At 41.0% G+C, this 27,687-nt stretch overlaps 3 protein-coding genes and 1 long non-coding RNA gene across 10 annotated transcripts; 1 reads left to right on the top strand and 3 right to left on the bottom strand.

The window, feature by feature from the left end:
* Positions 1 to 366: 366 nt before the first annotated feature.
* Positions 367 to 7,335, bottom strand: nyx (nyctalopin). The gene is made up of 2 exons (XM_053233854.1): positions 7,196 to 7,335; positions 367 to 3,505 (listed from the first exon to the last, which is right to left on the bottom strand). Exons 1-2 carry the CDS (start codon positions 7,333 to 7,335, stop codon positions 2,083 to 2,085), a joined length of 1,563 nt encoding a protein of 520 aa, XP_053089829.1. The 3' UTR covers positions 367 to 2,082.
* Positions 5,765 to 21,165, bottom strand: ddx3xa (DEAD-box helicase 3 X-linked a). 6 transcript variants are annotated; one of them, XM_026913118.3, is made up of 20 exons: positions 20,802 to 21,165; positions 18,960 to 19,011; positions 18,023 to 18,070; positions 17,305 to 17,364; positions 16,658 to 16,729; positions 14,060 to 14,236; positions 13,773 to 13,908; positions 13,508 to 13,624; positions 13,293 to 13,392; positions 13,072 to 13,207; positions 12,873 to 12,970; positions 12,637 to 12,735; positions 12,390 to 12,550; positions 12,119 to 12,263; positions 11,889 to 12,033; positions 10,372 to 10,553; positions 10,170 to 10,287; positions 9,299 to 9,452; positions 9,081 to 9,205; positions 5,765 to 8,588 (listed from the first exon to the last, which is right to left on the bottom strand). In XM_026913118.3, the coding sequence occupies exons 1-20, from the start codon at positions 20,835 to 20,837 to the stop codon at positions 8,497 to 8,499; spliced, it is 2,253 nt and encodes a 750-aa protein (XP_026768919.1). In that variant the 5' UTR covers positions 20,838 to 21,165; the 3' UTR covers positions 5,765 to 8,496. The 6 variants fall into 6 exon arrangements, with proteins under 6 accessions (XP_026768919.1, XP_053090580.1, XP_026768920.1 ...); XM_053234605.1 differs by having other exon boundaries at positions 17,305 to 17,361; XM_026913119.3 differs by lacking the exon at positions 16,658 to 16,729 and having other exon boundaries at positions 20,802 to 21,164.
* A 422-nt stretch (positions 21,166 to 21,587) lies between these two features.
* LOC113526264 (uncharacterized) lies at positions 21,588 to 24,536 on the bottom strand. Of its 2 annotated transcripts, XR_003402751.3 has the most exons (4): positions 24,343 to 24,536; positions 24,103 to 24,137; positions 23,713 to 23,788; positions 21,588 to 23,597 (listed from the first exon to the last, which is right to left on the bottom strand). It is a non-coding gene; the product is annotated as an uncharacterized LOC113526264 (long non-coding RNA). The 2 variants fall into 2 exon arrangements; XR_008301862.1 differs by having other exon boundaries at positions 24,103 to 24,536.
* Positions 24,537 to 24,564: 28 nt separating this feature from the next.
* Positions 24,565 to 27,368, top strand: rpl8 (ribosomal protein L8). Its single transcript, XM_026913021.3, has 6 exons — positions 24,565 to 24,717; positions 25,561 to 25,706; positions 25,785 to 25,926; positions 26,071 to 26,289; positions 26,870 to 26,985; positions 27,177 to 27,368. The coding sequence occupies exons 2-6, from the start codon at positions 25,569 to 25,571 to the stop codon at positions 27,333 to 27,335; spliced, it is 774 nt and encodes a 257-aa protein (XP_026768822.1). The 5' UTR covers positions 24,565 to 24,717; positions 25,561 to 25,568; the 3' UTR covers positions 27,336 to 27,368.
* Positions 27,369 to 27,687: the final 319 nt, after the last annotated feature.

Below are 27,687 nucleotides of genomic sequence, written 5' to 3'. Positions count from 1 at the left end.
GTCAAGAGAAATGTGTCTGAGAGATTGTGTGTGGTTAGAAAACGTGAGCGCAGGAGTTAGCAAATGTGTATTTTATCATCTTATCGTTTACGTATACTGTATGTACACCTAACGTGAATGAAGGTAGACGTGTATGGACAGCTAGCTGCTGGATTCATGGAGCTGTCTGTCATTTGACATGTGAGGAGCAGCAGCGGATAATGTAAGTGCAGACCTAAACATACTGTATGCCCTCATTACAAGAAAAAATAGAAAAATACAACTATAGATGTTACTTTCCAGATGTAGACATATCGTTTGTTAATTAATAATAAGCTTCTCTGAATTACATCAGTTCTGTAAATTAGAGAAGGCAGCTCATCCTGTTGTGTGTGTCATTCTCATCCTGTCACACCCCCACAGGAAGATACACTTCAACACATGCTGAGTACCTCCATTAGATAAACGCTCATCATTAATGAGAGTACTGAGTTCTCTGGGCTGAAGGTGCACAGGACTGTTTATAATCTCACCCGTCTGCTCATGAAGGAATTCTGAGCATTCCCACGCACTCACATTTTTCCCCATTCTCTCCAGTTTGGTCACCTGCCAATTCCCACCCACAATCCAGCTCTCCCCTATCATACGAAAGCTACCAACCCTGGAGGTTGAAGGCTAACCTGCATCCTCCAAGACACGTGAAACCAGCCAACTGCATCTTTTCAAACTGCTGCTCATTCTGCATCACAGGACTGTGTAAAACACTCTGAGGAAAGCGCTATCTACCCGCTTCTACATACGTGAGCTCACAGAAGCCAATGATTGGCTAGACCTCCCGATAAAGTCCCGAGACTTTTTTTGTTGACCTGCACAGTCCTAGTCCTGATGCAGACCTCGGCTGTGAGCTTCCTTAGTGTAACACTACTACACTTAGTGTAACTACTACACTACTTTCACTCTCACACTGTAAGCTGGAACAAAAGTGGTGCTAATGTCCAGATACAACTCATAATTAAATATGCGGCACTGCCGAGCCAGTCCAGCTGTTTTATATGAACCTGTGCTTCTGGCTAAATGAGTGCATTGCTATTTAAATGTTTTTAAAATCAGAGCAAAGTTCATGGTATAACAGCACTGCAGTGTGACCTGTGTATCCATCCAAATCTGCATTCCACAGCTAACACCACTGAGCTGCAGATTAACTCAGGTTCACATTGCTGGGTTTAGACCCGAAACACTTTTCTGAAGAGAACAGTCAAAATGGCCCAATATTAGAAAGCACATGTATTGCATTTTCAATAGGTTTATCTTTTCTTTTTTGCTTATTTATTAGAATAATTACTATGATCAGAGCATCACAAGGCAGTGATGAAGTTAATCATTTGGTTTGAATACAGAGCAGCTGAGTGTTTAGTGTAGCTTAGCCTTGCATTGAAAGAAGACTAGTGCATGAATATTAAAACTAGAAACTAGAAACAACTATAAACTAGAATGCATTCACCCAGTTGTAAGAATCAGAAATCAGAGTGTAATGTTGCCTTCTAAACTAACTGACAGGAAGTGAGCTTAATGAAATACTACCTGCTCACATAAATTGATGCAACACAGCAAAAAGTGATTCATGTTCCATTTGTAGTGTTGAACTGTATGTCATCAATAATACTGTAGCTCATGTTCACCTCATAAATTATATTTACATCAATGCTTATGCAAATATAGTTGATTTATGGGTCACAGTTTTTACTGTTACACCAACCATTATCTATAGGTTTCCTATAACAGCATGAATAAATGGCTCCAGAACATTTAAAATGGATCAGATACTGTATACTGAGTTCACTAAATTTAAATTAACACATTTATACAATGTGTTTTTCATTACAAAAAATGCAGCCAGTCCTCTGTCCTCATCTATGTGTACTGTTTTTAAAATACTATCAGATCTCCAAGAAAAAAATTCTTCTTTAGTCCTGTAGCCGATGGATTTTCCTTTCTTTTCACACACTCCACCTCTGAAGGAAGGATTAATCTCTCATCTGCCCAACTTTCAGTCCAAACAAATTCTTGGCAAACGTCTTCCTCCAGACCTGAGCCAGGCCTTCATTAAGCATTAGTAAGGTCTAATAGGCAGCCTGTCTGAGCTTGGATGAGGAACAGCAATGGCAGCAGTAATGGCAGGACTAAAACAACACTAGAAGGCCTGTGAGCAGCTGAGACCTGACCTTCTGCTGGTTCTAGCACAGTCCCGTTCCTCTGACCCTCGGTAAAGTTCCTCACCTCCTCCCTGAGTTCCTGATTCATCAGTTTGGAGATCAGGCTGTTGAACTTGCTCTGCGTGGTGCTGTAATCTGGAACAGCTGTGGTCAGGTTAAACTCTGCTGGGTCAATGCAAGTACCGTTCACATGTGCGTACAGTACCTTGCTCAGATCCAGACCAGCTACTGAAGGAGGAGATACACATGGGATATCCCTCACCAGCTTATAGTTCTCCATCCACTCCTTCAGCCACTCGAGCTCACAGTTGCACTCCCAGGGATTGCGGAACAAATAAAGATGCCCAATGAAGTAGATGGGCTGGAAGACTGGGAAAGGCAGAGTAGTCAGTTTGTTGCTGTTGAGATGCAGTGTCACAAGGCTGGTCAGATTCTCAAAGGCACCCTTGTCAATAAATGACAGGCAGTTCCGGTCCAAGTAGAGTACCTCCAGTTCCACCAGATCCCCAAACCACGTGATGGAGATATTGGTTAGCAAGTTACCACCCAGATTTAACATCTTGAGATGGCAGAGGCCTTTGAAAGATTTCCTTGGCAAGTCGACCAATAGATTGTCATTAAGATAAAAGTTCTGTAATTGTCTTAGGTCCTTAAAGGCCTCCTCATGGATGACACTGATACGATTCTCCTGTAGGTTCAGATACTTGAGATTGCGTAGTCCCAGCAGAGAGTTGTATGCTACTGCTTCAATCTTATTGCGCTCCAAGTAAATGTGTGTCAGGTTCTCCATTCCTCGTATAGCACTTGGGATGCATCTGAAATTGTTCTGGAAGCAGAATAGCTCTCTGAGGGAGGTCTGTTCCAGGAAGATGCGGTCGGGCATGCTGAAGAGGTTGCAGCCAGAAAGGTCCAAGCGCACAAGGCGTTTGAGAGAGGTGAAGGTCCGTGTGTGAAGATAGCGGATGTACTCATTGTGGGCCATTGTGAGCTCCAGCAGGTTGGGAAGCCCTTTGAAAGCTCCTGGTGTGATGAAGGAGATGTTGTTGTGGTCCAGGAAGAGGGACTTAAGAGAGGGAAGTGTTCCAAAAGCTCGTTCTGACAAAAATTTGAGGCTATTTTTCTCCAGGTTGATGGAGGAGGCCTCACAGGGGAACTCTCTGGGCAGCTCAGCCATGTTGGCACGGTCACAGAGCACAGTGCAGCTCTTCTCCTGAGTGCACATACAGCTGGGGGGACAGGAACTAGAGCAGGCCCAGAGAGTTATGCCATGAGGCAAGACCATGACCCACACTGAGAAGGGAAAAATAAAAGAACTTTATAAAAAAAAAAAAAAAAGTTCTAGACAAATGAAAAAATATTCTTTATGGGAAAGTATATTAAGTCATGAAATCAAATTTTGATGTTCTATCACATAATGGCAGGTGATGAATTATAGAAAGACTGAAGTGCCTTAGTAAGGTGTTGGGCCATCAAAAGCTACCAAAACAGCTTCAGTGCACCTTGGAGGGGATGGAACACCATTTTTCCAAAAGATATCCCTTTAATTGGTGTTTGATGATAGTAGTGAAGAGCACTGTCTAACAAGCGGACATGTAACATTTTTATACTCATCAAACCATTGAGTGAGCCCCATTGAGTGGGTAGGGTCATCCGGGAAGAGACCACTCCCACCAGGATAGAAATGTTTCATCACTGGATAAAAGTGGTCAGTCAGAATAACTTTGTATTGACTTAGAGTGATGCTTCCCTATAAGGGGCAAGTGGACACAAACCATGCCAGCAAAATAAATCCCTCCCACAGCATAACAGAGCTACGAGCCTCTCTTGTATTAGACAGTGTGTATGATAAAGTCATGAAGTTGCTTTCAAGGTTGATAAATCTGTCGCTTCAGTTTGATCACTAACAAGTTCAATCTCATTTTTGCTTTTACTTTTTTTTTTTTTTTAATCACATAGATTTCGTACATGCAAACTAATTGATTCAAAACAAGCAATGCAGAACCTGTAGAGGAAAGTATTGAGAAGCATTTCTGATAATTATGAGCAGAAATGAAAGTGCTGATCAGGTAGAGCAATCACTTTGTAAATGAGTTCTGCTTTTCCCCCTTGACGGGCCTAGGAGGATTAAAGTATGAGGGAGAACACACGCAGGAGCATGAGGAATAATTTAATGTTGGAGTCACATGGGGAGGTCACTTTTTTTTTTTTTTTTTTTTAAGGTTCTTATCCTGCAGCTGTTCTTCACAGTGGTAGTTATTATAGTACTAAGAAAGGACAGATGTTAGATTGCAAATGTACAATTCACTGTTCTCTGTACTTTCTTTGTAAACAGAAATTACCATTCGGCCATGTGATTTTAGACAGGAGCTTTGAAACTGAAGATCGGCCAAACTTATGTAATGGAACATTCATTACTTATTGTTGAATTGTTTTACACAGTGGTGTACACTTTGTTGCTGGTGAGGTATTGGGTAAATAAATCTAGTAAAACACCTGGCAAATAACTGAATAAAAGATTAACTGTTCTTACCTATAAAGAAAAACATTGCTGAACCATTTCACCTGTGGCATGGGGTAAAATGTCTGAAATGCAAAATGGAAACAAAATGTTAAGTAATATTTTGGGGAATTAAGGTATTTCTTCTTAGAATGACAGAATTAACTCTGCTTCTATCACAAACATTTCTAATCATTCTAACAAGAAAACTGCAAAAAAAATATACATAAACGATAAGTAATTGGCTGACCCAAAAACAGCTTACCTGCTTATTGACATCAATGCACATCCAACCACGTGAAAATTAATTTAAAAAATTTCCACGAAGGAGCTCCGACAGCATCGTTCTGTCAGCATCATGTTTCCGTGAACATCTGAACTGATTTAATGGTATCCTGAGAGTGTGTGTGTGTGTGTGTTGTCACAAACAGCAGTACTTCATTTCCAAAAGCCATCACTTAATGGCAGAATAATCCTCTAGATGGCTGTGGGATTAGAGCCGTATAAAGCAATGATCAGAGATCAGCAATGTTTCATTTCAGGCCTGTGATGATATTGGCAGGAACTTGATGATAGGCAACAGAAAATATCACACTTCAACATCTTACATGTTATAAAGAGCAGAATGTACCACGGGGTTCTGATTGTGCAAATAATCCTCCTGTCAGTGGGGAAACAGCTTTACTATACTCATGCAAAATAACCAGTGAAGTTACATGCCATCTACCACTCAACTTCAACCTACCAACTACCTACCTGCACTCGAGGTGGAAGCGCAGGACTGATTTTTAATCCTAATCCCGCTCACTCCCATGGTTATTTTGTTTGAATCTGTTATTTCCTTATGACTAGTGTTTTACATGCTTAACACACCATTAACTCAATCACTGAGCTCACAGAACTCCATCTCACTGATTTCAGAGCACAAGCTCAAAATAGCACTTTTTAAACAGGCACTTCAGGTTATTATTAATCAGGTGGTATAGAATTTCCCACTGTGGTGTTTTCTTAGGAAGTGACATATATAGTTTTAGGTACATTTTGTCCTTGAAATAAAATGAAGACAAGGGATTAGTTCAGGAAAGAATGATTTTATCTGTTGTAAACAAACTTAAGCAACTTGAATTCCAAACAAGTCCAATAAGGTTTTAGCCACACCATTAACAGCTGCTACATGTTCTTCCCCATTTTCTGCTACAACGAACAACATTTTAGAAAACATGCTTGGTTTTGTATTTGAATTAGCATTTCAAACTTTTATTTTGGTAAAATCATACAATAAATGCACAGATGAGTCCTCTCATGCAGTGCATAGCTTCTACACTACTACATAAAGCAAATACTAAGTCTAAAGTGCTCCGGGTCACTCTGAGAAAAGTTAGCAAGAGAAAGGCTTTTGCATCTTTTCCTGCAGGGTATGAATTCAACATTACAAATTGCACAGCAGGTGTCTGTTAGCACCATCACTTGCTAACTGCTCCTCAGAGGCCCAAACCCAGAGGCACTGTATATGCAAATGCAACACTAGAGAAGAACCACATGTTTAAGATTGCCTTGTGCCAGACATTCACTGAAACAAAACCCCTAACAGAACAAAATTCCATTTTAAAAGAAGAAATGCACACGTTTGGAGAAACTGGACACTTTATGCACTGATACATCTAAGAAATTATTAGGTCATTTGAACACTATTCCAAACCTTGGCATGTTTTTCTCCTATTTCCAATTTTGAGAGCCAATCAGTAATTATATAGAAATATGGCCTGGAGGCCTTCAACAGCTGTGGATACTGACTCAGTCCAATATAGTCTGAAACATTAAAAAGCTCACACTACCCCAAGTATAGAAATTCCACGCATACAGGTGACATTCAACATTCAAGTGCCAGTGTTTTTGTACTGTCTTTTGGTCAAGTTTCTTGAAACTTTCAAAGAATCGCTTTGAGGCTTACAAAAATAAATATTTCTCAAAAATGCTTAATAAATTACACAAAACTAGCAGCAAAAGTAGAATCTAGAAATCTGTGTGCAAAGAGCTAAATTCCCCACTGCTGATCCCCCTGGTCCCAAATAAATCCTGGTAAATATTGAGATCCCTTCCCCTTTTGTAAACAAGCTGCGTTTCTATCTCCCCATTCACAACATTTGGAAGCTTGAGGACACACACTCAAGACATTTATATATAAAACTCTAGATGTGCAATAAAAGAACTTTGTAAAACTTGATGGGCACAACATACATGGGCCTAGACCTAACTTAAGTAGCACCATTCAACTTTAAGTTCTCAATACTGTCAGTGCATCTGCTTGAATTCATCAATTTAAAAAAATGTCAAGGCACAACACACTTGAGAAGAAAAACCTATTGCACTTGAGTTAAATGCTTTTTTTCCTCCTCCTCTCTGAGGTTTCCTTCCTCCTCAAAGGAAGCAGAAAGCTGGCTCTGAGCCAGTGGTTAGTTTACATCAGAGCAGATGAACTCTTGAAGACGACAGCATTAAAATGTACCACAAAGGAGGGCAAACCTGGTGTTTGGCCACCACACAGTGATCGTGACCACCACAGTGCAGCGGAGCCCGAGAGCATGCCAGGCCCAACTCAGAAAACCCTGTGCATATCTGCCAATGCCTCAGAATGAACTCAGCCATTTCCTAACACCTCTGCTTAGGAAAATGAGCCATGCCATCCAACGCAGCTTGAAAAGAGAAAACGTTTGTAATAAAGTAAAGCCTGCGACAGAATTTGTCCTCTGTCCTTGACCAAAAAACAAAACACTAGCATGCGTATACGACCAAAGAGGCCATGACTAGAGGCAGGGTCGCTTTGGTACTATGGTCCGTTTTAAGCTATTTGAATTTCGCCTTTAAGTTGGCACGCATATTTTTGTTTTTTTTGTGATGAAACATTATCAAAAGGTTTTTTTTTCCCCCCCAAATGATAATTCAATGTCTCTTTTCCATCAAAATGTTTCAAGAAAAAAAATAACAAAAAATGCTGCCTGCTTACAGTGGCTAGCATGTGGTACTTACTAGCTGCCATAACACTGTCAAGTCAATTAAAAGCAGTGGAGTAACAAGTTCCAGCACTGTGTATCGTTAACCAGAGTGTAGTTAACACTGAGTGTTTACCATTTTGTCATGACTATTCCTATCACAACTGGAATGGCCTTTCTAAAGACTACCATATACCTAAATAGGTGCCTACCCAGGATAGAGTGAGCAAAAAGTCAGAACTCTTTATCCTTTACAGCAAAGTTGCCACATATGAATAAACACTTGTCCAGCGCTTCTGTGCTGCTTCCATGAGCTGTTAGTTCTCTGGCCTGTAATGTAGGCTACATGATATCCCTAAGTCAATTTGAAGTTCAAATGGAATTGTGACTCAGTCAAGCCACATTTTCCTTTTTGCCAAGGTTTGATTAAGTACAAGCTTTATATGCCTTATAAACAAAAACAAATTGAGCTCTTGGCCAAGTTCATTCAGTGAAATGATAAAACAATGTCCTGTTTAAATTTAAAGGCACAGTACATTAACATATAAATGATCCTCAGTTTTTGCTTCAAAACAAAGAAAAGTGCAGTTGAAAACTAAGCCCAATGTTCTAGATCAAACATAAATGGGTGTCCATTGTTGTTTCCTGACTACAAAGTGACGCTCTGTTCTGCCACGGCCATTCTGAACGCAGGCAGAGAATCACAGCGTGTAATGTACTGCGAGTTCTTAAAGCTACACAGGGCGCAGAGTCTGGCTTAAGTTAACATGTGGTTTCCATTCAGCTAGTCTGGCATGGTGAGCCACTGCAGAGACATTTAGTTGCCCCACCAGTCCACTTGGGTGTAGCTTCCTCCATAGTTTCCATAACTTCCCCCATAGCCATCACTGACAAAATTTCCAAAGCCACCTGAGACAAAAGAGATTAAGAAAAAACAAATCAAAACAAAACAAAAAAAATCAATCAACAAAAGCATACTTTATACAAGGGCGCAAAATTGTTCATGCTTTCTGGCTGGAAAGGATGGCATTACTCTCTCGTCCCTGTCAATCACAGTAACAGTAACTAATCATGGGCATTTGTGAGCTCTAGTATGCAGAAGAGGGCAATAAGCGCTTTCCTTTGCGTTTTCAGCTGCCCTGTAACGCAGCATGAGCAGCAATTCAAAAAGATGATGGCTGGCTTCACGTTAATCTGAGGAAGCATGTTACCCTTCACCCTCACCGGTCAGTAGCTGATGTGTGTTAGGGGAGAGTTGGCTAGATGGTGGGAATTTACAGATGACCAAATTAGGAGAAAATTAGGTTAAACATAAGATTATTTTAGACTAAAAGACCATTTGTTATTAAAAAAATGGAATCACTCTTTGCCTAAGTAGGAGAGATTTAGAGTTACGCTTACCCTTACTACCACCAAAACCTCGGTTGCCTCCATGGCCTCCTGTATTACGAGCACCACGGTTGCCAAAGCTGCTGCCACCTCCAGCCATCTGACGGTAATCTCTGGCTCCAAAACCACCAGAGAACCTGCACACCCATGGAACATTAGAGCCCAATACAGTAACTGCTAAAGCATAAATGAATGAATAAAAACAGAAGAAACGAATGAGAAGGTTGCACCTCTTGGAGCGGCCTCGGTTGCTGTTCTTGTGCTGGTGCTCAAAGGCCAAGCTCTCCAGCCAGGAAGGAACCTCCTGTTTTGCCTCCACCAAGATGTCCAGCAGGTCCTTGGTGATATTACTGTTCTTGTCATTGTAGAAAGAGGTGGCCAAACCTGAATTAATACACAAGTAGAAATTAAAAAAAAAAAAAAAAAAAATTTGGTTGGAGTAGTAGATCTTTTTTCCTGCTGTCACACCCCTGTGTTTCAAACACCATTTGGGTCACCAGCTGCTGGCTGCCCTTATGTGATCACCACTGAGTGGAGTTTGAGGGGGTGTCACCCACAGAATGATTCACCATGTTAGTTACTTGCTGGTAGACTCTATACAGAGAAGTGCATTTTGGTCATTTTTACAACTCAGAGCTTGGAGCTGATCAGGACTTGTGGTTGTGCTCTCAACAAAACCTTACGCCACAAAGCCTTTGGCTGTTCTATGAAATTCTTTTTCATTCTGCATTTTGTTATGAGAGGCGATTGCAGGCTCTGCTCATGGAATTAAAAGCTCTCTGAAGCATTGTAACTAGTGCTGCTTAATAATAAATAAATTATAAATAATAAATCCTCATAAATCCTTAATAATAAATAAATCCCCATGTCAATGCATGAAAGCACCTTTATTATTTCGTTAGACTATTTCATCATACATAGTGATAAAGCATGTTTATAATAATCTGAACAAATGACATCATGACTAGTGTGAACTGAGCTTTTTCTCAGAAATGAATGAAAATAAGAGCTTATACAGTATTTGTTACATTTTATATCAAATTCCCTCGAGTTGCACCAAGCAGAAACTCTCAGCCTGCTGATGTCCTTTGATGAACTCACCGAGGTTTCCCACACGTCCAGTGCGCCCAATGCGATGGACATACTCCTCAATGTCACTGGGCAGGTCGAAGTTGATGACATGCTTCACATTGCAGATATCCAGACCACGGGCAGCCACCTGTGACGGTGGGAGTGCTGTTAGAATTACTGCTACACAACACGAGAGGCACAGGTTTTTACAGAACACTCAGGATATACTCACGGCTGTGGCGACCATGATAGGGCAACGGCCTGAGCGGAACTGGTGAAGCGCCTCCTCACGATCCCTCTGAGATCGGTCACCATGGATGCTGGTACAAGCATAGCCTTCGCGATACAGGAAGTCCTCCAGGGCATCTGCACCCTTCTTAGTCTCCACAAACACCAGCGTGAGGGAATCTTTTCCTGCATCCAGAAACACAGTCAGGTCTATATGCCACATGAGAGCAAGCCACTTGAGACAAAAATCCAAAAATAAAAGTACAATGACAACTAAAACATGGCAAACAAGACAGTTTTGCATCATTTGACAACCATTAAGTGAAATTCCTTCAGTGCATAAAAATCCAAGTAGAGAAACAGACCCTTGCCTTTTAAAAAAAAAAAAAAGGGAACATGGACTTAAACTGGGTTCAATGTTTGTCACAGCTTTCTTTAATGGCTATCAAAGCAAAGCTCAAGTGGATGTGAGGTGAGTGAGTCAGGAGTGAACAAGGCCTTTCTCTGAAAAGACTCCATTCACTCCCCAGCTTCTCGCCAGCAGCCCTCTACAGAACAGCAGCAGCCTTTGCTTAGATAACGTTGAGATGGCAACAGTGACCAATGACGCGTCTCTACATGCTTTTGTGTCTCCATGCTAAGTTGCTATGGTAAGATACAGATGAGAACTCATCCAAGCAGCCACTCACATTCATCTGCATAATGTTGTGCTGGTAACCATGGAAACACCAGATCAAGGCCATTTTTATTCCCTCTCGTCCATTTTAAGGATGTGCTTTAACTAAATGGACATGTCGTTTGAGTTAAAGCAACAGGCTTACTTAGATACAACAAATTTAAAATGACTTCAGCTGCACAACTGGAAAATCTGTTACCACGGTTAGCCATGATTTCCAGAGGCAACATCCAAATGGATGGAAAATGGGTCACATTGCAGGCAAATTACACATACCAAAACTAAAAATGATACCTTTGGCAGAGACAGAGCTAAAAGAGTGAATGAGTATTAAACAAGCATCCTACCTAAAAAGCTCAATATATTAAAGCGTATGGAGAAGGCAAAAAGTAGAATGTAAAGAAGGCCAATGGAATGTGAACGTGTTTTATCATGTTGGACAGCAAAGCCCACACTTACCTGGCCTCTCAGGAGTTTCAGCTGCATTTTCCTGAACCTCACTTGGAATGACTTTAAATAGAACCAAACCTCCCAGTAAACCTTATGCATCTTTTACCACTGAAACAGTTTTTTTTTTTTTTTTTTTAAAAAAACTTCCAAAGTCTAGTGAAGTACAGATAAATTAATCTATCTTTTCTTCAAGACCCTCAAGCAGATATTAGGGACTACATTAAACAAAAGGCTACAGAACACCAAATTCTGCAACAAACATTGAACCTTTTAATACCTCGTTACTACCCCTGATTGTTTCATGTCTTTTTCAGCAGTATTTACCTGGGAACTTTCTACAGGTATGACTGTTTACTATACAGACTATAGCCTAGCATGGGGAGAGGTGGTTCTACCTGTGGCATTGAGCAGATCCAGCAGGAATGAGCGTTTGTCACTCTCTTCAACCCAGACCACCTTCTGGGTGATGTTCTCTGAGGTGGAGCCTACACGGCCCACAGCCAAGAAGATGTACTCCTCCAGGAAGTCACGGGCCAAGATCTGCAAACAACATGTATCGTCTTAATGGCTGCTATTAAAGCAATGATGAGCACAAGCAAAATGTATACAGTGTGTGGAAATGTACCTGAATCTCCTTGGGAAAAGTGGCACTGAACATCATGGTTTGGCGTGCGCCTTTTGGTGGCATGGTGTCCTGCTCCACGATACGTCTGATCTGTGGCTCAAAACCCATGTCCAGCATTCGGTCAGCTTCATCTAGAACCAGGTAACTGGTAGAGAGGAAAATATGAAGAACTTAATCCAATGGAGGCACTTTTTAGTTTCCTCCATTGGATTAAGTGCATAAAATCACTGCTGCGAGCTCTTCACACTGCGCCTCTGGCTCCAACACTCACTTGCAATAGTCCAGGCCGATCTTGCCACGCTCCATCATGTCTACCAGACGTCCTGGTGTGGCCACCAACAGGTGACAGCCCCTCTCCAGATCCCGGATCTGCTGGCCAATGTCAGCCCCTCCATAGACTACACATGGACGCACTCTGGAGCGGTATGCGAACTACAACAGAGACAGTAAGCAATGATCATATCTGAAAAGAAATTATCATTCAGGTCTGCCAAAAGTGAGGAAACTGTTGGACATACCTTCCTGGCTTCATCATAAATCTGTAGAGCAAGTTCTCTGGTTGGAGCCAGGACCAAGGAGATGGGATACTGCTTACGGCGGCCATATTTTCCATTCTCCTAATAAAGCACAGTGCAGTTAGAATTTGCACTGTAACTGGGTCATATCAATCATAGGAAAGCCATGAAGGGCTTTCCAAAAATAACACGAACAAATAACTTATTGGTGGTTAGAAAGATCAGAAGTGCATTAGTACCTGGCCACTGGTTTTAGAAGCTTGCAAGGCCTCTCCTGGTCCATCAGTATAGATCTGACTCAACACCGGGAGCAGGAACGCCGCAGTCTTCCCAGAGCCTAAGCAAATGCAACATGAGTAATAAAGCACATTGCCAACCAGCCACTCAAAAAGACAAGGACTGCGTTTAGACTAATACCGGATGTGGAAAATGACCTACCTGTCTGAGCACAGGCCATTAGGTCCCTCTTAGCCTTGATGATGGGAATGGCATGCTTCTGCACAGGGGTGGGACGGGTGTAGCGGCTCAGAGTTATGTTACCCATTATGATTTCCCCCATGTCAACATCATGGAACTGAAGAGAAATGGTATAAAGCCATATTCAGCTTTGGTGTCTGAGATTTACAAGTTTTCTTTGAAATCATCACTGTGAGACTTACATTCTCAATAGGGCCAGGGCAATTGCTGCCAGTGGCCTCCACAGGAATGTCATCATACTTCTCAAAGTTAATCCCTGTGTTACTTCCAGAGAACAGCTCACTGATGGCAAGCGATGAGGAGAGACAGAGAGAAACAGAGAGAGAAGAAAGGCTTAGTTAAAGCAGCAGATGGGCTCTTTGGGGAAGCCTAATTAGCAGTTGGTTGTGGTACGTACTGTTCCAGACGCTCATTGGGTGGGGTAGGTTTTGACCAGTCCTCTTCATCCCTGGACTCTTCTACCCACCGACTGTTTCCCATTCCACCTCCAGCGCTAAAGCCCCCACGCTCATACCTGAACAATAACATTGTTTTAAATACATTGCATCCCATAATTTTTTTAGTCTACTTAGCAAGAATATTTATGATTTACCTTAAATGAAAATGTTTACTGATTAACAGTAAATGTTCTCTAGAAACATATCAAATTATGTTTCCTTTACCTTCCTCTTGAGCCCGTCCCCCTGTCATTGAAGAAAGCAGACTTCCCTCTGTCAGAACGTCCACCGAAGCTGGAGTAAGCATCCCTGTTCAAACCTGTGTTCCAGCCTCCGTCTTTGTTTTCAAAGCCACTGTAGGCTACAGAAATAATGTTTAGATGTATAAGACGAATTGAGACTAACCTTTAACATTTGGGAACAGTGTACACACTTATAAAACAAGTGTAAACATATTTTAGATAAAGAATAAAAGTTTATAAAAAGGTTACCAGAGGAATACAAGTTCTTACTTGTGTTATGCATGGGTTGGTTGAAGGTACCACCACCCCTATTTCCACGGAAGCTGCCGCGGCCACTTCTGTCATTGCGAGGGGGACCACGATTAAAGTTTCCAGCCCCATTCATGCGATTGTCATGGTATCCATTAACAAAGCAGTTGTTACGACCACCATCCCATCCAGGAGAGTCTTCCACAGAGAACAAAAAGTAAATCTGAAGCAATTGGCAAGAAGCAGGCCTAATTGTAGACATTTGAGGAAGGGGAGCCAAAAGCCAAGCCCATAAAAACAATAGGGTTTGGGACTGTGATGTCACGCTGCAATGACTTGTGGGAAACCGCAGTATTGTTTCAATATGCACGAGTTACTTGCCACTAACAAGCTACGATTACTTTTCAAATTTGGGGTCATAGTGATACTTTTGATAAAATATATCTCAATATTAAGACAAAGCTTTTCTGAGTCTGTAGTCCATTCATTGTTCCAATTATTGTTTGGTAGTTTGTAAAGAACGTGAATAGCAGTACTGATTTTTCTTACAAAATATTGTACTGTTTTTTTTTTAAACAGAAAAGCATTTGCCCTATTGCCAGGAGATCACAATTTTGAATCCCAACAGCACCACATTCATCCATGGCCAGTAGCCAAGGGAGCAAAATTTGCTGTGCTCTCTGGGTGGGAAGGATGGCATTACTCTCTCCCCCTTCAATCAGAGAGACACTAGCCAATCTTGGGTGTCTGTCAGCTCATATATGTGGAAGAGTGTGGATAGCTCTTTCCTCCAAGTGTGTTACACTGCCCTGTGATGACGCATGAGCAGAAGTTCAAAAGGATGCACCGGTTGGCTTCACAAGTCTCGGAGGAACCTTGTGTTTGCCTTCACCGTCCCCAGCTACACATGTGATCAGAGAGAGCTGGCTGGTGGGTGGGAATTGGCAACCACAAATTGTGAAAAAAATGGGGGAATAATTCAGCCATTTCAAGTACTTTCTCTTTTGAGTCCTATCCATGTTCCACAATGTGTTATCTGTCACAGGCTATTCACATCACAGCTTGATGTAAACTAATTGCTTTTGCAGACCATATAGCAGATCAATCCCACAATGCAGCGTGGCATGATGTGGATTCCCAAGCCCTGTTCCCACTGGTACTGGGTGAGCGAGCAGTAGTTGTCAAAAAGCAAGTGAAAGCAAACTAGTACTGCATTTGCATACAGTGATTCAGATGAGAAAGGTGGACCAAACACCCAGATACAAAGAGGAAGGCCAAGTTTAAAATACTTGTCTGTAGTCTAACCAGAGGTAGAACTAGTGCTAATCAAACCACACAAAGGCAACCAACAAACCAGCTTTGCCAAGACAGCCTCACTGTTTTCTCTTCAAGCTCCAGTTTTAGTTAAAGAGAAACACTAACTATACCACACAGATCTGCAGTTATCACTGTCATTAACATCAGTTATCATAGGACTTCACTGCAAGGGCTAGACACCAGTAGGCCAACCTGAACTGTATCAGCTGCAACTTGGTAGACAATCAGCCAACCTAAAACAGTGATGAAAGGGCACGTCATGCCATGTCATACCAGCTGCTCTCCAATTACCACAGTGGTCAGCCAGTCTGAGCACACTGTCTGTGTCCTCATTCCCACCGGTGGCCACACTGCTGACATTGCACACAGGGGACACACACGGGTAATATATGGAGCCTCCATCAGCACTCCCTGACAGCTCTCCATAAGCATGCAAGTGAGCAGGCCAATCCTATTCTTGCTGCAGACAGACAGAAACTGCAGATGAACGATAAAACAGGACTTTTTCCTAAATCCCTCAAGAGCTGACAAAAAGTCACAATGCACAGCATTCTGTTCAGAATCCACCAAAATTTAATCATACACATGTAGCTAACAACAAGAAGCAAATAGTTACTCTCTGGATAAAACAATGTGTTTCTCCATCATCTGGTATCAATATGAACAAAAAACGAATAAATCAAGGAAGCATGTGTTTGCTTCGTCCCAGGTTCATATCTGTTATGGAACGGAGGAAAATTCTAGCTAAGGAAGTGGGAATTAGCAATGACTGAACTGAGAGAAAATGGAAATGGGGTTTTGGGCAGATCTCTTTACACTGTGAAATACACAAAACTGGGATTTGTGCAAATGAAAATTGGTGAGACACAGTAAGAGAACAAGGGGTATTAGAGAATCAGAACTGAACTCTGTGCTGTCGTGTTGGGGCAGAATCTGATTGTCATAATTAAGATAATTAATTATTTAATAACAACATAGAACACATAATAATGGCACAAATAATTTTTTTATCATTACTATTATTATTCTCTTGCCTCCACAGTCAGACACCTGTGCTGATCCCAATCAGAACACTTACATAAACCTACATAAATAAATACAGTTAAGCATGCAGCAAAAGCAGGCATTCCCATCATAATATTAGAGCATTAATTAGTTTGCAAATTCTGCCAACTTCATTCTCTTTCACAAAGGTCATAATGCTGTGACTGATCACTGCATATTGTAGCAGTCAGCTTGAGGGCTAAAGGCAGGGGGGGGACATTACACATGTCCCATGCAAATACAGAGATACAGGTGTACCACATCTGTCTGGCCAGCCACCACCGTACGTGTGATAGAAGGAAAGCTCCTGAGATGGGTATCTTGGGTAACCTGAGCAGAGGCATAGTGCACTTAAGGAAAACCCCTCTCTTCAGATGGACAAAAAGGCAAAAGAAACAAGGCTTACTCTAATGGTTACGAATACAGTTGTAAAGTGATTGCTGTTTCTCTCGGGGAGCTGAATTTATGGATGCTGTTTAGAAGAAATCCATGAAACAGCTTCATGTTGTTTAAAACCAAGTGACTGTCTTTAAATAAAATGTGTTGTCTATACTGAAGTGTGTAATGTCAACAACCCTCTTTCACACCCTGCACAACCCTAGACTCAACTGGAAAAGAAGAGAGAAAAGGAGAGGAACACAAGCGACTACAGCTGACGGCTAATTGTGTAGAGCAGGAAGAAGTCAGTCACAGCGCACACGTTTGGCTGCCTCTCAAAACAGAACACTCAAGTGTCAGAAGGATTCATTACACTGATCTGTTCAAAGTGGTAAGATCATTGACTATGCCCAGTAAACTCTGAGCTTTATATACTGGCCCTATATGCTGGATCTGGACATGTAATTAAACTTTCATGCATTTAGGAATGCAGAGCACCCGTAGCAAAGCTGACAAAACAAACTTACAGCTCAGTACTGGTGGCACTGAATAACCGCTCTGTCTACTAGAGGAATAAGCATTTCCTGCTGTGAAGAAATAAAAAAAAAAAAAAAAAAAAAAAGCAGTAAACATAAGGGGAAAAAAAGAATACAAAGGACAATAAATAAACCTGTTTTTTCCCTACCAAAGTTTGGAAAACAATGTTTAAAAAAAAAATAAATAAATAAAAAAATTTTTAAAATTCTTCACAAGAATGTGGCTCATCAACTCAACATCAGCTTCCCAAAACAATCAACAACTCTCTGCTCACATTAAACTCAAAAACCCAGCAAAATGTAACAGATTCATTCAAATGAGCTATAATCAAAAATTAAGCCTATGAAAAAGAAAAAAAGAAGCAAAATGTATGGGCAATAATTTAAGAGAGACCTACATAAAGTAACAATGCTTTAAGAGTGACAATTCATGCAATCTCAAATACATAGTAAAGCTTAATCACTGCACTGGAAAACATACTGCATTATCTGCTATGTGTTTAAAATATACTTAAAAGCAGTGATTAACAATAATTTGATCTATCTACACACATCTGTTATAGATGCATCTTCGGCTCGTAGAATGCTAAAGCTGCAGTCTGTAAACAACAGCATTTTTAATGTGGTGTCATTGGAAAGAAAAGTGATGCTATACATTTCAATAAAAGCAACAACCAGTTGTTGGTACAACCTATCTGAAAACACTTACCATTTTTACCAGCATCTTTGTTTCTCAAGTGAGGAGGAATGTAACGCCCTGAGGTTTAAAAGAAATCTCAATGAATGGACACTTAAATGGGTTTGCAGCATTAAATTTCAGTCAACATTACATGTTCAGTTTAGTCATATACTGCCATAATACTATACAAACCAAACAGAAAGAATGACAAGAGAGTATCTAGAATACAACAAAAACATACACTATATGGCCAAAAGTTTGTGCACACCTGACCATCATACCCATATGTGCATCTATTGCCACAAAGCACACAACTGTACAGATGTCTTTGTACACTGTAGCTTTACAATTTCCCTTCACTGGAACTAAGAGGCCCAGACATGTTCCAGCATGACAATGCCCCTGTGCACAAAGCACACGAAGACATGATTTGCCAAGTCTGTTGTTGAACTCGACTGGCCTGCACAGAGCCCTGACCTCAACACCACTGAACACCTTTGAGATGAACTGAAATGCAGACTGTGCCCCAGGCCTCTCCGCCTGACATCAGTGCCTGACCTCACTAATCCTCTTGTGGCTGAATGAGAAAATCCCCACAGCTACACTCCAAACTCTAGCAGAAAGCCTTCCCAGAAGAGTGGAGGTTATTGCAACAACAAAGGAGACAGAATCTGGAGTGGGATTTATTGGTGTAATTTATGGAATTTACGGGTCCACAAACTTTCGGCCATATAGTGTAAGAGAGATAACTATTAAACATGTGCATACACTCTTTGGAAAAATAAAATGAGTTCCTCTCTGAAGAGAGACATCATCTGTTGGGGGATTCCACACAGAACCTTTAATGGTTCCTCTAGATAAACAAACTGAGAAATGCTTAAGGGTGATAGATGAAAAAAAAAATCTCCTAAGAATGCAAATGTAAAATGCATGTAAAGTGAACTGGGACTGTCAAAGACAAACTTACTGCCAGTGCCTCCACCCTGCCCGTCTGCAGAGTTCAAGTCTAGGGCAGAAAGCTGGGGGGGGGGAAAAAAAAAAGGCAAGTCAACTATAAGTCACTAAATATGACACAGTGCAAGTACTAATAATCCACTTTTAGTACCTGCTGATTGTAGTATGGAATGCTCTGTGTGACTACGTTGGTTGGATTGTGGATACACTGTGGTTTTATGTTTAAGCTCTTCTGAAACTTAAACCTGAGACTTTAGCTGCACAATAATTTAAGCAGCACAATACCATAGTCCCTAGCAGAGGTTCACAAACAGTTTGGAGCCTTTAACTGTAAAATCGATTTCACAGACACCCCCAGTATAGATTTATTTATTGCACATATGCCAATTCTTTAAACATTAGGCTTATTACTCAAATGTATTTTGGCTAGTTATCTGAACCCTAGAGCTTTTTTCCCCCCCAATGACAGAACACATTAAGTCCAAGTTGACATTATTTATTGTTTCTGAGTGGAGGTTAAGCTATACAAATCAAGTGACCAGTCAAACAGAATAATAGCTATAAGAACTCAATAATAAACACAGTAACTTGGATAAAGATGGATTGTGATTTCCTGTAACAAAAAGAAAAAACAGTCAGAGACCTCAGGCTTACTGCACTTTGAGAACCAGTGGTCTGTAGTTTACCAAAAGGAGAAATGCACAACCTAACTGTAACCACAATCTGCACACTGTCCACGACTGTTGCACATTTTGTAATCACTGCACTGATATTTGGAGAGGCTGTGTATATTGTGTAAGCTGTGTGTGTGTGTGTGTGTGTGTGTGTGTGTGTGAGAGATGTGAGGCTGGATGACAGGCGCAGTGATGACTGCATCCGGCAGCGCGTGCATCTCTCTGTAGTGTGGCGCATTTTGCATGCATCTTCCTACCATAAATCACTCCAAGAAACAATGTGTTTACTTTTGAAAAATAAATATATAGATATAGATATATGCATGCATATACATTACTGGATTGTTTACCAGCCTTTATGCATAGTCGCGTATAATATCTGATCATCTGCGATTTTCTTTTTTTTTTTAATCTGCGAGGCGAACAAAATGTCCGACGGTGGAAGTGACAAGATGTTGAGGAGAGAGAGGCAGAAGCCAAGGCTAACTCAGCAGCAGCAGCAGCAGCCTGTGGCTAATCATCCTCAACATGAAACCTTAGCGAGTGCTGCTAACGATCTGGAAAAGCAGTTCTGCGAGCCGAGTATATTTAATGGCACCCCGTATCTGGCGTGAGGAGACACAGGGGATTGATTAGCAGACTCTTGAGTGGGCCTCACCAGTAAACAGGGTCACGACTGCTGCAGCCGAGGCTAGCTTTATCTAGCTCTGCATACACGTGTAATGCTTCAGCATTGAGTACAGCCTTCAAATAAACAACGCGTAGTGAAGTTCACTTACACAGACGACACAAGAAAAACAAACTAAAGCCACGCCACACGCTGTGCTGTTTACATTACGTGGGTTGCTATCTAACTAGCTGTTAAATGCACAGGATTTTTCTGCAGCTGCACTGATGGTGATTTTGCAGCGCCTAACTTTGGCGAAATGCGTAATACGCAAGCTAGCTAGCTAACTAAGGATGTAAGCTAATCCTGACAGTTTCGCAGCCAGACTGGACAGCAGATTGAGATCCGGTTTAGATTGGACAAAACAACCGGACAAGCCAGTTGCCGGTCTTCAGGACAGCGCTGTGTGAAAAAGCCCGTGATCACCGAGAGGAATTTTTAAAAGAAATACGTCGTTATTTTTATGGAAGTAAATGTTTTGAGATTTCAGGCCATTCAGGAAATCCTGACTTACCTGCTGATCTAGACCGTCGACGGCCACATGACTCATAACTAGGGAAAGTAGTGAGGAGGATTGCTCCTTTTCACAAAATATCTTCTTTGTTAGCAAGCCGGCTAGCTAGCTAAAGGAACCCAGCCAAAAGCTCCTCCACAAACGACGCGTCACTTATCCTCCTATCCTTCTTCTTCTTTATTAGGTTCAAAAGCGAATTGCGCAAAAGCCCAAGAATACAAACGTACAAAATAATTATTACTTAACTGCGTAGCAATTAAAAAAATCCTACACCGAAGTTTCACAACAGCTAACTAGCTGTACGTCTAGACTCAGTCTGTTCCTAACAGCACCTTGCAATATACGGTACGCGAAATAGAGCCCAAACTGAGCGCAGATATCGCGAGATTTCATTGTCCGCGGCAACGCAACTCAAAGGAAAGTATCGCGAGATTATTCTAGCAGGAAGTTGTATGTGTTATTGGAACGAATGTTTATAACAGAAAATAACAACGTACGTGATTAATCTCTATTATGCATTGCATTTGCATAACATTTATTTGTTATAAACGTGAAAAAGCATAATTTACCTTAATTTTACTAAATGAATTAGGGAACGAATCATTAGTGAGTTATCACTAGCAGTTTTTATTTCGTTTACTGTGTTGCTAATCAAGAGGGCATTTAAACTGAATACAGGCTCTGTTTGGCTTTTTCTTCTTTAGTAGATGCATCTTTTAGTCAAAGTAATAAGCTGAGTAACATGAAATAAGCACTATATTCGTCAAACACCTATTCAAAACGTTACATGTACAAACTATTTAAATCTGACAATGTTTGCACTTTTACACTTTACAGTCTTTTTGCACTGCTGTCATACTGCTGCTATTCTGTACTGTATCTTACAATAGGACTCTATACCCAGAACTACTCAACATGCGTCACTTATCCTCCTCTCCTTCTTCTTCTTTATTAGATTCAAAAGCGAATTGCGTTTTGATTGCAAATATTGCTTGTATATTTGCACCCTTGGGAGTATATTGTATATAAACAGACTTCACTGTGTACATTTACTCAGAGGTATATTGAACGTTTACATTTATCTGCATGTATATTTGCACCTTTGGAAGTATATTTGTATATTTAACAGAATTCACTGTTTACATTTACTCAGATGTATATTCATTCAGATGTTTACAATATATTTTTCACTCTGTTTATGTATATCTATTTATTACAAGTACACTGCTGTTACCTTCATACAGAATCTGTTCTATATTGCACTGACTGCATTGACTGTAAACACTTGATAAGAGAGAAGAGAAACAGTATTTCGATTCCTCTGTATGTATGCACATATGGTGGCATTCACAAATAAAGAACCTTGAACCTTGAACCTTGAAATATTCCAATATAAGATTAGTACTTGCATGGTGCCATAATGCTCACTTTCCTTTACAGTATATTAGCTCCATGCTTTTAAAGAATAAGAGTTATATTTTCCTAAAATCTATTTTATATCTTTCTAAATCCAGTTTATCAATGTACAGAATGGCCTAGATCACATACACCTGTGCACAGATAGGGTGCCTCTAGTGTGTGGTGTGTGGGTGGCTGGTTATACAAGCTAGAAACCTAGATTAGTAAAGATCTGTTTCTTTAAGAGAAGCCTGTTTGAAGTAGCTGCTTTAACAGGGATGAAGACTATTTTCAGCTTAAAGGAATAGTTCAGCCAAAATAAATTCCCTCAAATATTGTCGATCACTTAAGACATACTGTATTTGGTCCCTGCTGAACAGTCCGGCTTTCCCTGACCAGCTACCCGCTGCCTAAACACAGGTCAGACCGGTAGACCACCATGCTAGTAGAAAGGACACAGTTTCTGAATTACTACTGCTACTGAAGCAAACTGTAAACAAAGTGTTTTTAAGAACATAACCCAACAGTGAGGCAATTTGAAAATCTCAAACATTTATTGATCAGTTCAGACAAGTAATAAGGAAGCTGGGCAATAATTGAAGGTAATGAAAAGGGTAGAAGAGGAGGTGGCATGGTTGTGCAGTGGGTAGTGTTACAGCCTTGTAGGTCCAGAGGCTCCAGTCTGATCCTAAGCTCAAGTTATTGTCTGCATAGAGGTTCTCTGCGTGTTCTCTCCATGTTTGCATGAGTTTCCTCCCACCTTCCAAAAACATGCTAGTAGGTGGATTAGCTAAGATACATTGCCTCTAGGTGTGAACAAAAGTGTGTGTGTGTGCGTGGTGCGCTTTGGACTGACATCCCATCCAGGGCTGCCTCAGTGTTCCAAGGTAGGCTCTGGACTCACTGCCACCCAGACTTTTGAAATTCTCTGATCTTGCTGTAATCATCACAGTCATGATCATCACAGGCATGGAGCCCAACACAGAGGAAGATACTAAAAGCAAGCATTGTATGAGAAATACAAGCCCTCGTTTATCTCATAATTAATAGGTTTCCACATTTTGCTGTTGGGGGAAGATACTGTCCTAATATGAAGACACTGTCTGTACATTCAGAAACAGATGTGGAGGTAAATGCATCCTTTTGCTTGTCATACCATAGACCTGAGTCAGAACACACTGCAAGAGGCAGTGATTTCATTCTACATCCCGAACCCGACAGATGGTTCTACATCCAGTATGAGACAAGGAAAAAACAGTTAAACACTGACCTTTACATGAGGTAACTGCCACATAGTCATGTGTTTGTACAAGCCCTTATATTTTCTGTTTTATGTTCTACAGTATAACTTAAATCATTGCATGCTCTTGTCAGCTGGAAACAGACCCAGGAGTTAGCCTGAAGAAACAAAAAACGTACTTGCTAAATCACTGTCATTCATCTAAATCATGCTTTCATCTTCATTTATGTTCTGCTTTGACTAAATTAAAGCAATTTCGAAGCCCATTCTTACGTTATCATGTCATCGTAGATCATCAAAAACTTCAGACTCCACTGCACCAAAATAAAATGTTCATTCTGTTGACTCACTTGGGGAAAGAAAAAGAAAAACATTTATGGTTTACACAGTGCAGTTAACCTTCTTTTAAAACATTTGTGAAAATCCTGGATGATCTAAATCTCAGTCTTACACAAAAGTCAGTTCACACAAAAATTTTCCCACAAAATACTAGACAATAATCCATAGATTAAATATTAATACAGGCCAGGTCTCTTTAAATTACTGCCTGGGTCCGTCAAGAATAATATGGGCCCAGTGTGATTAACTCTGTAAAAACCTAATAATGTATTGGCTGATTTGGAAAGGGAAAAAATCCCTAGACAGATGAAAATGAATTTGTACCTAATGCTGGGGAAATGATAAATTGGCTGTTGTCCCTGTTAAATAAAAGCACAAAACACACACTGTATTGTATTCATAATGAACATCAAAATACAATTTTGATTATTATTGTTAATATGTACTGATCTCAGGTAAAACTGAGATCTGTCTCACCAAACCTGACTTAAGAATATGTTAAACTTATTGAGTTCCAGGAGCTGAGAGCTAACAATAAACATGAAGAACACAAATCTCCATAACCTGATGCCTGCTGGTCCAGTTTCACCGGTTCCATTCCAACTCACATACTAGCGCACTAAATAGTGTGACTAATGAGGACAGTCATGCATCGCGTGACTAGTTCTGGCATACTGTTTAGTGCTCCAGTATGTTGTTTTCCTAGCCGGTGTGTTTACACTCAGCTCCTGTCCTGTCCATAAATACGTTATGCTCACAGCTTGTGTAAGTGTGCTACAAGACACCTATGAAGTGCACTACACACTGAAAAGGCAGCGGCCGGGATTCGGCACCGCTCATACACACCGCTAGGGGGCGCCGGCGCGCGCTCTCTATTTCTCCGGAAGAAAATCGCTCTCTCGCCCTTTTACTTCCTTTTTCTCCCTCAACGGAGTTTAGGTATGATGGCTGTCTTTGTTTCTCTCCGTTGAATCTTGATAAAATCTTTGTTTAATTTTAACCATCCACTTTTAAATTCGTCTAATAAACATTGGTATGATGCTTAGGTCCCTTTTTATACCGCTTTGTGGTTAAACAGTGCTGATTTTGTAGGTGAAATTGAGCGTTAAACGTTCATGTCTTACTGCAGTCATGTTCAGGCCTTACGTGTGTGTGTGTCAGTGTCAGTCACCGGTAGCCACCGGCGCTAATGTTTGTGATAGTTGTAAGAAATAAGACAATGGCTTTTTATAATGTTATAGCTGTTAAAACAGAAGTCATGTTTTTGCTAAAGGAAGCTCTAATGCTAGCTAGTGCCACGACCGGCTCCTGCACTGATTAGCCTCAGAGCTAACTACTTAAGCTAGCTTGCTGGTGGTGGAACTTTTCCCTCCTCTGTGCCTGTTTGCTTGTTTTGACTGACTGATACTGAATCTGAGCTGGTTTTTTGTTATTAAATTATATAGTTAAATGTACTTTAGTGTTAGTTAGCTAGCTAAGTACAGGGTTTATTTTCCTGCTGAGCAGCACTGCATGTGTTGAGTGTAAGAGCTTGTGCGGGATGTTGAACTTGAGTCCTGAAAACCCACAGCCGTGTAAATATACATTTCTACTCTGCTTAACACACAGATGAGTTCAGTGTGGTATGTTGAGTGAGACAGAAGTTTAAAGTAGGCAGAGTTGTGTACAGGGGTCCGAGTTCTGACCCTGCAGTGTTCTGTTGAGGTGTTGTGTGTGTGTGTGTGTGTGTGTGTGAGAGAGAGAGAGAATCAGACTGTTGATTGTGTTGTGTTGTATGTGCAGGAGGCACAATGGGCCGTGTGATCAGGGCGCAGAGAAAAGGTGCGGGCTCCGTGTTCAAAGCTCACATCAAGCACAGGAAAGGTGCTGCTAAACTCCGACACATCGACTTCGCAGAGCGCCATGGCTACATCAAGGGAATTGTGAAGGTGAGGCTTTTATTCTGAAAATCGTTAACTGCTTTAGTGAAAGAAAACAGACTTAAAAAATGCTTCCATCTTTTTCAGGACATCATCCATGACCCCGGCCGTGGAGCTCCACTCGCTAAGGTGGTTTTCCGCGACCCGTACAGGTTCAAGAAAAGGACCGAGCTGTTCATCGCAGCTGAGGGCATCCACACCGGCCAGTTCATCTTCTGTGGCAAGAAAGGTAACACACAGCAACCCTGCTTTTCTGTATGCCTTGTGTTGCCTGGTGTGTTGTGTTGGTGTTTTTAACCTTTGCCGGCAAACCTTTGTGCGTGTGTGAGTTCAGATGTTGCCTGGAATCACATTATAATTCTCTGATTTGTAGCCCAGCTGAACATTGGCAATGTGTTGCCTGTTGGTGTCATGCCTGAGGGTACAATCATCTGCTGTCTGGAGGAGAAGCCTGGAGACCGTGGAAAGTTGGCTCGCGCATCCGGAAACTACGCCACCGTGATCTCCCACAACCCCGAGACCAAGAAATCCAGAGTCAAACTCCCCTCTGGAGCCAAGAAGGTCATTTCCTCCACTAACAGAGCTGTTGTTGGTACGTAGAACTAAAGTAATGACAGCAAAACATTTACACTGAAATGAAATTTATAGTTTAATGAGTATGATTCCTGTGGAAACTTGAGTAGGTTAACTTTAAATATTTGGATGGACATAAAGTATTTTGCTTGGAAACAGGTTAAAGTGTACACATAATGATTTCTTATAGGTACACTGAACTATATGATGTGAGGGCACTGTAAAATGTTGTCGCTAAAATATTTCTGTATCAGAGCAAGTTTGTCATATGGTGATAAATGTGCAAAGAATCATTAGACCCCATGAACCACCTTTCTGTCTCAGAATAATGAGCTCCAAATCACGTTTTAACTTGTAGGAAAGACTGTAGTGGGATGTTATATTATTTTAATCACCACTACAGTGTAATTTATTGCTTTTCTACTTCCCCCATCTCTTCAGTTGTGCTGTGATTTCACTCAAACTTGGATTAGTGTTAATGTTTTTGTTTTTGAAATGGTACATTTAAAAAAAAAAAAAAAAAAAAAAAATCAAGAACTTTGACTCTTGTCTAGTCTTCTGTATACGAAGAGTTGATTTATTTATTTACTTTCTAAAAGGTGTTGTTGCTGGTGGTGGTCGTATTGACAAACCCATCCTGAAGGCAGGCCGTGCCTACCACAAATATAAGGTTAAGAGGAACTGCTGGCCTCGTGTCCGTGGTGTGGCTATGAACGTAAGTAGTGGCAATATTCCACTTTGTGTATTGCATGATTCTTTAAGTTTTGTTAATGGTGTGGCAGTATTGCCAGAAGAATGGAGTGTTTAAGGTGCTAGTAACTTTGAGATGACAATTTTGACAATGGTTAGAAATGAATCTACTAGTTTGTGTGCTTCTACTCTGACCTGCCTGAATTGTGTTTTCAGCCTGTTGAGCATCCCTTCGGTGGTGGTAACCATCAGCACATTGGCAAACCCTCGACCATCAGGAGGGACGCGCCCGCTGGACGCAAGGTCGGTCTTATCGCTGCCCGCCGTACTGGCAGACTGCGTGGAACAAAGACCGTCCAGGAGAAAGAAAACTAAACTACATCTTCATAATAAAATGTGTCCAACCAAGTCAGGCTTGTCTAATGTCCCCTTTTTCTCAGCTGGATAACTGAGCATGTATGCGTTTCAGAGCATCAGAAATATTGAGGAATATGGACAGGATAGTTTAATATTAATTAGTGATGCATGCATTAGATGTACATGTCAAGTGAGCTGATGAACTTGCCTAAGGGGTAAAAGATGTTTTTGCACTTGGGTGGTGTGAGAAAGCCAAGACTGATGTAAGGACAGAAGATGGTAATGGTCCATGATAATCTGGTTAATACCTACACCTGTACAGAGAGGTTCAGCAGATGTTAACCTGGACATTGAAAGGTTACAGTCTATG

Source organism: Pangasianodon hypophthalmus, chromosome 5 (assembly GCF_027358585.1).
Source record: "Pangasianodon hypophthalmus isolate fPanHyp1 chromosome 5, fPanHyp1.pri, whole genome shotgun sequence".
In the NCBI taxonomy this organism is placed as follows: Eukaryota; Metazoa; Chordata; class Actinopteri; order Siluriformes; family Pangasiidae; genus Pangasianodon; species Pangasianodon hypophthalmus.
The sequence above is the reverse complement of the archived record's forward strand: the minus strand, read 5'-3'. Positions and strand labels throughout refer to the sequence as shown.